The sequence below is a fragment of the Ochotona princeps genome, chromosome 6 (genome assembly GCF_030435755.1).
Source record: "Ochotona princeps isolate mOchPri1 chromosome 6, mOchPri1.hap1, whole genome shotgun sequence".
NCBI classification, from domain to species: Eukaryota; Metazoa; Chordata; class Mammalia; order Lagomorpha; family Ochotonidae; genus Ochotona; species Ochotona princeps.
The window spans coordinates 46,028,939-46,043,728 of NC_080837.1; the positions used below are offsets into that span (position 1 = coordinate 46,028,939).

Below are 14,790 nucleotides of genomic sequence, written 5' to 3' on the forward strand. Positions count from 1 at the left end.
CTGCATTACCCCCCCGGGGGGCCATCCAAACCTTGCTTGAGTTTTGACCCCAAAGACTCATGAATTTGGATCTGAAATTTGAATGCTTTTCAAATTGATTTCCCAAAGAAGGAACAGATTATTGTATTTTTACTTAGTGTGCTCTTTCTGAAGGACTCTAACACATTGTCACAGACTTGGGAAAGTTGAAGCATCTTGTGAAATGATTTTGACATATTAAAACCAAAGGATCATGGGAATTCGCTCTAGGGCTCCAGGACCTGTGGTCCCACACGTGGCCTCCAGGGGGCGATGCTGCACACACACGCAAGAAGTGTTGTTTGTGTGGCAGATGCACAGGCGGCCCAGTCCCACCCCCCAGCTCCTCCTCCCTCAGCTAGCCCAGATCTTTACAGAGACCAGCAAAGGAGAAGCAGAGGTCGGAGAGCATCCAGCCTCAACTGAGGAGCGTTTGCACTTTCACTAAGCAGGCGGCTTGGCCATCCCGACTCCCCCTGCACCTCCTGACTCCAAGGTCTCTGTGTTGACAGCCGCTCTCCCGCCCGCCCGTCCGCCCGCCCACCCTCGGGAACTCTCCCAGCAAAGAGGCTGCAGCGTTTCCATCCCCAGCCATGCTCCTGCTGCTCGCCTCAGTGCTGGGGCTTCACTTGGCCCTGAGTGAGTAAATTCCTCTGGTCTCTGCTGTTGCTGCAGCCTTTGGTCAGAAATGCTTCCTGTGCTCATGGGCGCCTTGCTTTTCCAGGAGACGCTGGAGCCCAGACAGTGACCCAGCCCGACGCCCACGTCTCTGTGTCTGAAGGAGAAGCTGTGGAGCTGAGGTGCAACTACTCCTACGGGGGAGTCGCTTATCTGTCCTGGTACTTCCAGCTCCGCGGTCAAGGTCCTCAACTTGTACTCCTCAAGTACGTTTCTCAGGACGGCGTGATTCAGGGCCTCCACGGTTTTGAGGCTGAGTTTAAGAGGAGCGATTCTTCCTTCCACCTGAGGAAGCCCTCTGTGCACCTGAGCGATGCTGCTTGGTACTGGTGTGCTGTGAGTGCCACAGCGCCTGGGGCTGCAGGGGGAGCAGTGCACAAACCACCCCTGAGTGCAGAGCTCAGAAACTCAGGAGCTCTTCGTGTGGGTTGAAGGAAAGATTTCAGTTTACATGATGGCAGATGAGACAGAGAGGGCTGGGCCTTACTTCTGTGCAATTCCACTTCTGCTGTGCCCTGGGTCTCAAACACTTGGCACTCATTTGCACAATCAGAACCGAGGAGCAAGTCAGTGTTGTAGAATGATGGAGGAGACAGTGTTCTTATCATCCAATCACCAGGTCCACAGAAATGCAAATCATTTCTACTGATAATTTTACACAATATTCTTATATATGACAATGTAAAAATGCTCATTTTGGTGATTTCTTATAGTAGTACTTTGTAAGGAATAGCCATTGAAATTTTCATTTTTCTGCAGTATAATTCGTTTTTCTTACGTTTTAAAGGAATGTATCTGTGATTTTGGAACATCATTTGATGTCTGGGAAAGGGATTGGAAAGTTCCTATGGTCATGTGAAAGAAACTCTTATTTTGCACAATTACCAATGACGACTCAGACCACCACACCCACATTTTAAATCTGAAGTGCGGTAATGACAACACACAGAATTCCCATCTTTCCAGATACTTAATGTTCATGTAGGGACCCTGACTAGGATGGACAGGCTACTGAACACTAAGATGAAGCCACGACCAGACCCCAGGGAAGCCAAAAGTAAGGCTGGTTCCTGTGCAGTGGCAAAGGACTTTGCTCTAGAAAGAACATAGTGTTCAATAATTTCATTATTTAATTCCTTCTTTGTAAGGGAAGCATGTGCACGAGCAAGATTCAGAGGACAGAGGACAAAGGACATGCCCATAGGCAGGCATAGTGGTCTTCAAAAAACTTAATAACTCTGATTTGAAAAGTTAACGTAGCATTGTAAGGTGATCACCTGACGGCTCAAAGATTGAGACTAACTGTAAAGACAGCACCCTGATGAAAAGGAAAAAAAAATACATAAAGTCTTGAATGAATCAACATTATTATGTTTTTTTTAAAGATTTATTCATTTTATTACAGCCAGATATACATAGAGGAGGAGAGACAGAGAGGAAGATCTTCCGTTCGATGATTCACTCCCCAAGTGAGCCGCAACGGGCCGGTGCGCGCTGATCCGAAGCCGGGAACCTGGAACCTCTTCCGGGTCTCCCACGCGGGTGCAGGGTCCCAATGCATTGGGCGGTCCTCGACTGCTTTCCCAGGCCACAAGCAGGGAGCTGGATGGGAAGTGGAGCTGCCGGGATTAGAACCGGTGCCCATATGGGATCCCGGGGCATTCAAGGCGAGGACTTTAGCCGCTAGGCCACGCCGCCGGGCCCAATTTATTATGTTTTTTTAAAAAAACTTATTTCTTTAAAGAGTCAGTTCTACAGAAAGAGGGAGACAAAGAGAAAGATCTTCCATCCGCTGTCTCAGGTCCCAAGTGGCCACAACAGCTGGAGCTGAGTCAATCTGGAGCCAGGAGCTTTTTCTGGGTCTCCCACGTGGGTGCAGGGTCCGAAGGCTTTGGGTCATCCTCTCCTGCTTTCCCAGGCTACAAGCAGGGAGTTGGGTGGGAAGCAGAGCAGGTGGGATACGAACCAGTGCCCATATAGGATCCTGACGCATACAAGGCTAGGACTTTAGCTATTAGGCTACAGTGCCAGGAACTGAGTTAACATCATTAACATTATCAACATTATTAACATCAGAGATAATTTTAAAATTAATTTTCCCTTTATTTGGATTTGAATACAGTTACAGAAAGCATAAGCATGTATCATGAATTCTATACCGACTGTGGAGCCACTTACAGTTTCTTACTGGAAGTTAGAGAAAAATGTTAGGTAAGATTCAGAGGTGGCTATATATATTTACTCTTATAGCATACAGTTACTTTTATTCAGGAAATTATTTATATGAAGGATTCAATTGTTTTAGAAAAATTGCTGTACTACATGTATAAACCTATTTATGTTTAAAATGGACTCATTCAGTATATGTGTTGATTTTGTCATACTATGTAAAATGCTCTCACAAGTGGCAGTATCATTTGTATCAGTAGAAATTATCCTTCCTTTCCAAAATAAGAAATGATGAAAAATTCTGCTTTCAAACTTGTATTTATCAAGGGCAACTGACATTCTTTCAATTATTGTACTTGAAAATGAAGTTGTAACTAAATTAATGTTACTATCAATAAATATGTAAGCATCATTATTGTGTATATAACTTATGGTACTGTCATCTTTTTGCATTTGTAAGTTCTTATTGTTAATAAGACATAATTATAAACTCTCATGTATTTTAAAAGTAATACAACTTTTAAAGTCGGATTTTATAATTTTGTTGCCTAATAGCACTCTTTTCCCTCATTTGGACAAAGATCTCTAATTTTGATTTTGCCTTAAGCCCCACAAGTTATGTAGCAGCCAAGGGTGGGAACCTTGACCTCCTGAGTTAAACTTGGAGGGAGAGCACTGAACACTAGACTCCAGCCGTTCTATTTGGAAATGTGCCTTTTACTCTACATATTAGTAAACTCATCCACTTCATTCTGGTTTGTTGTAAAAGTTATTGAGCTATGCTTTCTATAAAACACATGACTTACAGTTACAAATCTAAGAGATAAATCAGTGGCAGGTGCTGTGGTGCTGTGGGTTAAGCCATTGCTTGGGGCAACGACATTGCTGATGTGCTTGGATCAGGTTCTACCTCCATTTCCAACCAATTTCCTGCAAATGTGCATCTTGAGGGATAATAGGTGATAGGGTGATGGCTCAAGCGCTACAGCTGCTGCCATCCATGTTGGAGACCTGGATGGAGTTCTTGGCTCCTGACTTTGACCTGGTCCAGCCCCAGCTGTTGTGGATATTTAGGAAAGTAGGTAGCAGTTGGAATCTCCTCCTCTCCCACACGCTGTGTCTTTCTTTTGCCATGTCTATCAAGTAAATTAAAATAGACACATAACTCTAAGAAAAAAGGAATACATCTTTGGAAGTTTCAATATACTTACCCCTGGTTTACCCCATGCTCCGACCAGCACAGCCAGTAACGTGGACAGGGAGATGGTCTGGGGCTGAAGCACCGACAGGAGACCAGTGATGGCAGAAGTCTCTGCGAACTCTCGCTTTATTGCTCCTTCACCTCTCCTTATATACTCTTGCTCACAAGTCCTAACTTAGCCAGGATATTGGATACAGATGAGTCCAATTAGTCTAGGTGTTTTTAGCCACAAACTCAGTTCCTGTCCTCTTCCTAACCCCAGCTCAATGAGCTAATCAACTCCTTAGCCCACAACCCTATATCACTTTCTGTGATGATCTGATCTGTACTCATTTTCCTGTGATTTGGGGTCCCCTGAGATAACATCCATCACGTATGCTCTAGGAGGGATCAAATCCACACAGAAACACATCCCAGCGATTAACCAGAGGTTTCCACTACTGGGACTGGGTTACTGTTGGTTTCCTAAGAACCACATCTTACAGTCAGTTCTTTCAGGTCAGTTTCCTTTTTGTACTATCCCCATAGAAAGCACAGGCAACATTCAGACTTCTTTAGAATTATTCCTACAGCTGTACCAGAGAATATGAGGAAATTAAGGTAAACGCCGAGGCTTTCTCACATAGGAGGTGTTAATGGCATGTGCAGAAGGTAGAGACTTAACCAACGTCTTGGGGGAAAGAATAATGTGATGGAATTTGGGAGACTAATGATGGAGTGTGAAATCTGAGCCTGCAATATCCATGGAACCTGAAGATCATGGCAAGAATGTTGGCTCATACTTTAGAGGAAATTCTATTGCGATATGTCAGTCCTTGCACTTAGGGATAAACCATTTTGATATCATTAATTTAGGTATCAGAAAATAAAATTACCTTAAGAAGAAACTTCTGTGGGATTACAATGTTTAGACTCTCTGGCCTGATGACTTCTAAGATTTTTAAATTTTCCTTTCTGCACTATGAAAGATACAAGCTACACAGCAAAAGGAAGTGATTCTTTTTTTTTTTTTTAAAGATTTACTTATTTTTTATTACAAAGTCAGATATACAGAGAGGAGGAGAGACAGAGAGGAAGATCTTCCATCCGTTGATTCGCTCCCCAAGTGAGCGCAATGGCCAGTGCTGTGGCGATCCGATGCCGGGAACCAGGAACCTCTTCCAGGTCTCCCACGCGGGTGCAGGGTCCCAAGTATCTGGGGTGTCCTGGACTGCCCTCCTAGGCCACAAGCAGGGAACTGGATGGGAAGTGGAGCTGCCGGGATTAGAACCGGTGCCCATATGGGATCCCGGTGCATTCAAGGTGAGGACTTTAGCTGCTAGGCAACACCGCCGGGCCCGGAATAATTCTTTTTTAAAGAGTTATTTTATTTTTATTGGAAAGGCAGATATACATAGAGGAGGAGAGACAGAGAGGAAGATCTTCGTCCGATGGTTCACTCCCCAAGTGGGCCGCAAGGGCTGGAGCTGAGCCAATCCGAAGCCTGGAACCAGGAACCTCTTCCGGGTCTCCCAAGTGGGTGCAGGGTCCCAAGGCTTTGGGCCATCCTCAAGTGCTTTCCCAGGCCACAATCAGGGAGCTGGATGGGAAGTGGGGCAGGGTTACCGGGATTAGAACTGGTGCTCATATAGGATCCCTGCACGTTCAAGGCAAGGACTTTAGTTACTAGGCTATTGCGCTGGGCCCACGAAATGGTTTCTTAAAGGATGTCAGATTTCTCTTTGCAAAGTTTGACCCAGTCAATGGATCAAACTGCTTCTTAAAGTTGGAGTATTAATACTTCATATAACTTATCCCCGTGCTTACTTATTCTTGAGGTTTTGTTCCTTTTTAAATAAATTTTATTTTCTAATAATGATTACATGGTTGATCAAAGTGGGAAGGATTGAGGTTTAGGGAAAATTGGGTGAACTCATTGCTTCCAAATCTGCTATTTCTTCTTGTTGTTCCTGGGGGAAGGGAAGGGAGAAACAAAGGGGGAAACCACTCACAACTTTCCACATGTCCAAATACCCGGGGATGAAGAACCGCTACCTCACATCAAGTCAGAGTCTCAATGTGTACATATCCTGAGAGTTTTGCCCAAGTGGTTTGGTTAGTTCTGAAATGCTGCTGATTTCACTGATCCGAGGATGATGCCACCCTCCCAGTGTCCACTGGCTCCATTTGCTGTCATTATTTGTTTGGAGTAGTTGTCCAGTTGTTCTGTTCTCCTTCTTTTGCTACAACACCAACTGTGCTGCCATGTTCTCCGTTTACAGCAGGGCCTGTGTCCATTGCTCCACCTTTTTCATTAAATGGGACATGTTCTTATAGACAAGGAAATTCTACATTTTGACTACTGATGTTTTCCATTCTCTGGGATAGCATGGTCATGGGCAAGACCAGGCTTGTAGCAATATTGTATGTGATACTATGCATTTAAAATATTGAGTTGTCCTCTCTCTCTTATCCTGATGTTTGACTTCTACACTTTCTTTTTTTTTTTTTTTTTTTTTTTTTTTTTGCAGAGAATTTATGTCTGGAACAGACAAATCCTAATAGTATATTAAGCTGAAAGGGAAGGTATTATTTTTGTTTTGAACTCTTGCTGCTTTTATGAATCTGAGTCCCTTATAGTGTAAGTAACAGCATTTACGCATGAGTTTAGTAGTGAGAAATGTGGCCACAAGATGGTAGTGTACCTCTGCTGACGCAGAGTATGGGCGGTTCAGTTGGGTGAATTCTGAATGAATAAGCTTACAGCAGGGGCAGTCTTTTTCTGATTGGCTGGTAGACAATATGAAAACCCATCATGCTTGTTAGAGAAAAGAAGGGTCAACCTGAGAATCAAAGCTCTTGTGGCTGTAATTTGCAGGTGTAGAACTGATCCTGACTGGGAAGAACAATGAAGACGTCCATTGAGGCTTCATTCTTGTTCTTGTGGCTGCAGCTGGATTGTGAGTTGAGGGTTTGGGGACAATACTAATGGATGTTCTTTGTAACTCCAGAGAACACTGGCTTTATTCAGATTTCATCTACTTATTGTGGATAAAGAAAATTCTGGAGAAAAATGACTGATTTTTTTTCCTTTCTGCACAGGTGTGAGCCGAGGAGAGAATGTGGAGCAGCCTTCTACTCTGAGTGTCCAGGAAGGAGACACCTCTGTTATCAACTGTACCTACTCAAACAGTGCTTCAGTCTACTTTCTATGGTACAAACAAGCACCTGGGCAAGGGCCCAAGCTCATCATAGACATTCGCTCCAATGTGGATAAAAAACAAGACCAAAGATTCACTGTTTGGTTGGATAAGAAGGCCAAGCGTGTCTCCCTGCACATCGCAGCCACCCAACCCGGGGACTCAGCTGTGTACTTCTGCGCAGCGAGTACACAGTGCTCCCCAGGCACCTGCGTCCTGTACCCAAACCTGTGACTGGACTTCAACTTCGGCTCCTTTCCTTCATCACAGACTTTCTAGTAAAACCTATGCCACACTATTTGCAAGTGGAACCTAACACACAAACATTAAGCACAGAACAAAAAAACTAAGTTCAAAATGACCTGAAAAATGTTAGAACAGTTTGTTGACTGTTGTTTGATAGCTTGTTTTTTTAATTTCTAAGTGAGATGTTTTATTATTTATTTTTAACTATCTATAAAAATGATAGGTGCTTCTGTGGTATTATTTTATGTTTTAATACATGAACACGTTGTATAATCTTCAAATAAGTGATGTGTATGTTTCTCCTGAAATGTTTATTACTTTTTAAATGGAGAAAACACTGAAAATACTTTATTTCAACTTTGAAAAATGTGTAGAATTTTGTCATTATTTATGCTCACCCCACTGTGTAACACCAGAAATTCTCATTACTATATGACACAACCTGATGTTCATTAAATAAACTTTCCTCATGCTTTCATCGTTTCTATTTTCCCCAACCTCCAGCCAACAACATTATATGCTCACCCTCTGCGAGAGCTCTGTTTTAACATTTCCCTATTAGTGAAAGCCTACAATATTTATCTTCCTCAGCTTGGCTCATTTTACTTATTGTGATAGACTCCAACTCTATCCATATTGTTGCAAAAGACAAGATTTCATCCTGTATGTGCTTGAGTTGTATACCATCATCTATCTTTGTCAGATTTTTTCATCCATTCAGCAATTGTTGAAAACAGATCATTTTCATTTCTTGGCTTTTGTCAACAATGCTGCACTAAACATGCAAATGAAAGTTCCTTTCACAGACTTATTTTATTTTTCTTGGATATATATCCAGCAGTGGGAATCCAGTTTGTATGGTAGTTCCACCTTAATTTTTTGTGTGGCCTCCATATTGTTTTCTAAAATAATTTTACCAATTTACACTTCCACCAACAGTGTGCAAGGGTCCCTCTATTCCTACAGTGAATGTCACTGTATATACTTTTAGTAATTTAAAATATCCAAAAGAGAGACTCAAGTTAGTCACTCAAATTAGTTACTTCTGGTTAAGGTTTGGGTAATAAAATGCAGTCTGGAGTGCTCTTATGTACTTTGTTTGGTGTTGGGAGAATCAAGATGGCGGAATAGGGTAAGGACATATTTAGACGGATGGAGAAACATTTAATCAGGATGAAGAAGAGAGGACACATTCCAGGAAACAGGAGAGGATAGAACAACAGCAGAGGGGTACCTGGAGACTGACAGACACAGGAAAGCAGCAAAAACAATGGTGTGGTGTTGCAGTGACTGATACTCCAGCAGCATTCAGCTAATGGCGATCTAAACTCCACCAGCATCCGGAACTCCACCAGCAACCAGGTGGGAAGGGACTTTCACTGGGAGCTTGGGAAGTAAACCCAGACAAAAGAACTGTCTGTCCTGCTGGTCTGTTTGATTTGACCAGGAGCAAAGACAGAGTGGCAGATCAAAGATGGGCAGTGCCAGAACAGGGCGGATTTCATGGCCCAGTCAGCTCCCTAGAGCTGAATTGGGCACCATTTTGCGAAAGGAGAAAAGGGCAAGGGAAGGGACGGAGCATGCGCTGAGCTGGGAGTGAGCTCATTTCTGTCTCAGTGAACTGCAACGATGTGGCATTCTATGGATTCCACCCAGGGCAGGTCTGGGTAGCCCTCCGACCTGACGGCTAACAGATCAAGAACTCTAGTAGTCAGGTGCCATTTTGTACACTGTGGCAAAAGTTTTAGGACTGCAGGGGACAACAGTGAACTGCACATGTGCTGAGCTTGCGAGAACTCACTGAGTTCAGTGGATTGCACTGGTCCCACAGGAAAATAATACCGACTGTGGCGTCGTATGGGTCAAAATAGGTCTGTGTGGCACCCAGACCTAACGTCCAACAGGTTCCAGCAAGATTACCGCCACCAACAACCTAGCTATATAGGACACCTGGTGTATCCCTAATCCTGGGACCTGCTCCAACCAGAAGTGGGAGAAACGTTGCAGAGACAACAGTGCAACCTCAGCACGGCATCACAGGAGGTGGAGAGTGCTGAGCCAGGAGCTAGGGCTATGGAGGCCATGGTGGAAATCTAACATAAGAATTCAGACCTGGATCTTGGTGGAGGTTGTGGCACAAGTGACTGCAACCAAAAAGTTGTGTACCAACTGCAAGAAGTAAAATGGCATTGTAGACCTGTGGGTGACAAAGCTTAGAAACCTGCCCTAAGGAGAAGACTCTGCTAACCAGAAGTACAATGACCGAGAGCAAAAGAAGAGACAAAGGCAAAATGAATATTACTGAAGTCTCCCCTGAAAAGGAGCAAAACCCTATGCCAACCTCAGAGTTAACTGAGGAAGACATCAAGAAAATGGGGGACACAGAATGCAGAAACTCATTATAAAGCTTCTGATCAAAAACGAGAAGCACATGCAAGAGTTCAAAGAATTTAAGGAATATGTTGAACAGGAAACAACAGCAATAAAACAGATCAAGGCTGATATATCAGAAATTAAGAACACAGTAAAGCAAATTAAAAGTACAGTGGAGAGTCTCGAAAATAGAATGAAGGAAGCAAAAGAAAGAATCTCAAAATTAGAAGATATTTCCTGTCACCAGGGGAAAGCAAACAAAAAGCTGGAAGCAGAGCTGGATCAGGCCACAAAAAGTATTCAAGAGTTGAAAGACACTATTAGGAGGCCTAATATAAGAGTTATGGGAGTCCCAGAAGGTGCAGAAAGAGAAATTGGTTTTACAAATCTATTTAATGAAATAATAAGGGAAAATTTCCCTCATCTAGAGAAAGAATTGGGAAACAACACCCAGGAGGGGCACAGAACTCCCAACAGGCCTGATCAAAAGCAATCTTCATCATGACACATGATCATCAAGTTCTCTTCAATCAAATGTAAGGGAAAGATACTTAAATGTGCACGTGAAAAAAATCAATTGACACATAAATAAATACCAATTAAACCCACAGGAGATCTCTCACAGGAAACTCTATAGGCAAGAAGAGAATGGAGTGACATATTCCAGATTCTAAAAAAAAAAATTGTCGGCCCAGGATAATGTACCCAGCAAAGCTTTCTTTTCTTTCTTTTTTTTTTTTTTTTTTAAGATTTAGTCATTTTTATTGGAAAGCCGGATATACAGAGAGGAGGTGAGACAGAGAGGAAGATCTTCCATTCGATGATTCACTCCCCAAGTGAGCCGTAACAGGCTGGTGCACGCCGCTCCGAAGCTAGGAACTAGGAACCTCTTCCAGGTCTCCTACGCGTGTGCAGTGTCCCGATGCATTGGGCCGTCCTCGACTGCTTTCCCAGGCCACAAGCAGGGAGCTGGATGGGAAGTGGAGCAGCCGGGATTAGAACCGGCGCCCATATGGGAACCCCGGGGCATTCAAGGCGAGGACTTTTAGCCGCTAGGCCACGCTGCCGGGCCCAAAGCTTTCTTTTGTCTTTGAAAATGAAATAAATTTCTTCCACAGTAAAGAAAACTTAAAAGAATATGCCTCTTCCAAACCTGCCCTACAAATGATACTTCAAGTTGTTCTCTTGACAGAGAAGAGGAATGGCACCTATCAAAACCACAGGCAAAGGTGAAGAACATCCCAGTAAAATGACAACAGAAGACTAAATCAATGAATAACCCATTCCTAAATGACAGGACCAAAGTGCTACCCATACATATTAACCCTGAATGTAAATGGCTTAAGCTCAATCAAATGTCATAGATTAATAGACTGGATTAAAAAACAAAACCCATCTATTTGTTGCCTACAGGAGACATATTTCACCAACATAAATCAGTGGAAATTGTATCTCATGGATTTTGATTTTGTTTTTGTTTTTGTTAGTTTCATCTCTTCAAAGCAGTTGTCTTCTGATTAAATTCTTCAATGACTCAGATCATACAGTAGCATCATTTTCTTCAAGAAGGTTCTTGGTTTTCTTTTTCATTTCTTTAGCGACACATTAGTCATTCAGTAGCATGTTATTTTACTTCATGGTGTTGTTCATTCCTTTTTTCTCCCTGATGTTGATTTTGTTTTGTGTCTTTTCATTTAAGAGGATGTATAGTAGCTGTAATGGAGACTGTCATATCAAGTAACATGTTCTTTAACTTCATGGCATTGTAAATTTCTGTTTTTCTTCCTATTGTTGATTTTGTACTGTGATTCTTCATTTAAGGGGATGCACAGTAACTGTGAAATGGAGACTAACATATCCAGATGAGAGGAAGCAATGTAGTAGGCATCTCTACTTCCAGGCAAAGATGGACTTACAATGAAACTGTTTCCTATATCTTGACAATAGGATGCTGGACTCTGCCATTGTCCATGCCCACAATGATGGACATATGCCTGTGTATGAATAACTATACTTTAGTAATGATATAGAGGAACTAGTTGTGTGTGGGGGGGAAATTGGGGTTGGAATAAGGGAAATCCCAGGACCCTTTTTAACTGCATCATAAAATGATAATAATAATAAGTAAAAAAAGATTAAAAAATTTGGCATTATCTGTTTCATTTTTTTTAAAGATTTTATTATTATTGGAAAGCCGGATATACAGAGGAGGAGAGACAGAGAGGAAGATCTTCCGTCCGATGATTCACTCCCCAAGTGAGCCACAACGGCCGGTGCTGCGCCGATCCGAAGCCGGGAACCAGGAACCTCTTCCGGGTCTCCCACGCGGGTGCAGGATCCCAAAGCTTTGGGCCGTCCTCGACTGCTTTCCCAGGCCACAAGCAGGGAGCTGGATGGGAAGTGGAGCAGCCGGGATTAGAACCGGCGCCCATATGGGATCCCGGGGCATTCAAGGCGAGGACTTTTAGCCGCTGGGCCACGCCGCTGGGCCCTATCTGTTTCATTTTTAAGTTAAGACTTATGAAAAAACAGAATTAATTCAGCATGTGGTATAAGAGTGTTTAAAATATCTGTCTGAATACGGATACTTTTGAATGACACAAGTATAATTTTATGATTTCCCCCGATAAAGAGACATATCGGAATTGAATTGTATGAAATCAAATCAGTAATATCTCAAAATTAGCTGGCCTGCTGGTAGAGAAATATTGAATGATTTCATACAATAGAAAAGCTGTACTTTATGTATTATCATTTAATGTGATTCTAATACATAGAGATGTTTCAGTCAGCCTGGACACAGCTGGAATTATTTGGAGCTTTTGTCTACTATATTGAGAAGTAAGATAAAACAGCAATGGGTCTCCTTTTTGGCCTACAATATCACCCATAATTTTTAGTGATCAGAGAATTACTAATCGTGATGAATCATTTGTTACTGTGGGGCCATTGTTTTATGTTTAATGTTCAAACAGAAAGAATGATAGAACATGAGTAGTGATTCCATAATCAGCAGTCCTAGGAAGATATACAGGATTATGTAGGATACTTCCCCTTGGAGTGAATCAGACAGAATATGGCAGTTTTCTGTGACTAATTCAGGGCCCATAATGAAGTACTGGGAAAAAGCATAAGTGTGGTGGTTGACATAGTTCTGATGTCTGAGTTGGTTTCTATGAAGAGAACTAGAAAGTCTAAGGAGAACTTTAGGACAGAACTTTATGTTTGGTGCTTTCATATGAAAGCAGAGATATGGGTTTTTCTTTTTCAGCTGAGTGTCCCCAGGTTAAACCCCTTGGTTAGATGCTGGAATTGAGAAGGAATATTGTTTTATCTGTGGGTAGGTCTATAAATCTACAGCAAGTAATTAAAAAAGCTTTGTCTGAGAAATAATGCCTCTTATAGGTGTGGTTATTGGTTATTAATGTCTTGTCTCCAAGATCCACTATCCTCAGTATTCAAACATTGATGTCAACTTTCCATTTGTGGCACAGATTTAAAGGATGGGCATTTGGTAACTTTATTGAAATTCCCTTCAATATATGCTCATGTACTTGACTGTTACGAAATGAAAAGTAGAGTGTGTGTGGCATTGTGGTATAGTGGGTAAAGCTGCTGCCTGTGAAACTCTCATCTCATATTCTCATATGGATGCAGTTTGGGGTGCTGGCTGCCCCACTTCTAATACAGATCCCTGCTAATGTGTCTGGGAAAGCAGCAGACAATGGCCCAAGTACTTGGGTGGACCCCGTACCAACGTGAGGACCTGGAGGAAGCTCCTGGCTTCTGACTCCTGGCTTCAGACAGGCCCAGCTCCAGCCTTCGTAAGAATTTGGGGGAGTTAAGCAGTATAGGGAAGACCTCTGTAATTAAATAAATTTTTCTTTCTTATTTTTTTTAAACCAAAAGCTGGTTGATTCAATGAACTTCTGATTGGGTGGAAATCTGGCTCATACAGGGAAGTTTGACATGACACACCCCAACTCAGTACATCAGGAAACCTCTGTTTCCTGTTCTAGCTCAGCAGCAGCAGAAGCAGCAGCTCATAGCTGATTAGGTCTCCCCTTTCCTTGCCAGGCTTGACAGTGCAGAACTCTGAAACAGAATATATTTCCATCCTGAAGAACAGTGAAAGCATGTTGGTCTCCAGGCTTCTGGTGATTCTGTCTTCGCTGTGGCTCGGTAGGGATGGAGCCAGTGGGAATGGACCTCCTCCAAGACCTAAGGTCTGAAGGTTCAGGAGGCACTTTATGGGGACTTTGGGAAGGAAGGGTAATGGGAAGTGAAAATTGAATTTTATTATTTCACTCTACCTATCCATAACTTTCTGATTCTTTTTACTTTCAGGATCAGGTATCGCTCAGAAGGTAACTCAAGCCCAACCAGCAATACTGGTGCAAGAGAAAGAACCTGTGACCATGGATTGCACATATGAGGTCAGTGCTACAAGTTACAATCTCTACTGGTACAAGCAGCCCAGCACTGGGGAGATGATCTTCCTTATTCGCCAGGACTCCTACGGCCAGCACAATGCAACACAAGGCCGCTACTCACTGAATTTCCAGAAGGAAAGGAAATCCATCAGCCTTATCATCTCCACTTCACAGCTGGAAGACTCAGCTGCGTACTTCTGTGCACTGAGAGATGACACTGTGAGAGGACTCTTGGAGGGAAGTGCACAAAAACTCTGAAATCTCTTTGAGACATCAGCTGCTAGGGCGCCTGAGGTGGAGACTCACTATACTCGACAGGATGTGGAAGGGCTGTGGCAGCACAGCTGTTGGGGGTGGAGGGAGAACACCTTGTCGCTGAAGACATCTCTCCAGATTCATAGAGTGTGTCCAGAGTTACCATTCCCAGAACATTCCAATCCCCGAACTTTGAGCCTGAAGTTAGACATGCAGAATTTGTGAGCAAAGACCTAAG

The 14,790-nt window shown here is 42.9% G+C and overlaps 3 gene segments (V, D, J or C); all 3 read left to right on the forward strand.

Annotated features, from left to right (window-relative positions):
* The first annotated feature begins 547 nt into the window (after positions 1-547).
* LOC131480567 (T cell receptor alpha variable 8-3-like) lies at positions 548-1,246 on the forward strand. The segment is given in 2 exon segments: positions 548-657; positions 743-1,246. Coding segments are annotated over 2 exon segments (432 nt in total).
* Positions 1,247-1,695: 449 nt separating this feature from the next.
* On the forward strand, positions 1,696-7,479 carry LOC118757496 (T cell receptor alpha variable 13-1-like). The segment is given in 2 exon segments: positions 1,696-1,753; positions 7,148-7,479. Coding segments are annotated over 2 exon segments (390 nt in total).
* A 6,426-nt stretch (positions 7,480-13,905) lies between these two features.
* On the forward strand, positions 13,906-14,555 carry LOC131480484 (T cell receptor alpha variable 14/delta variable 4-like). The segment is given in 2 exon segments: positions 13,906-14,046; positions 14,212-14,555. Coding segments are annotated over 2 exon segments (390 nt in total).
* The last annotated feature ends 235 nt before the right edge of the window (positions 14,556-14,790 follow it).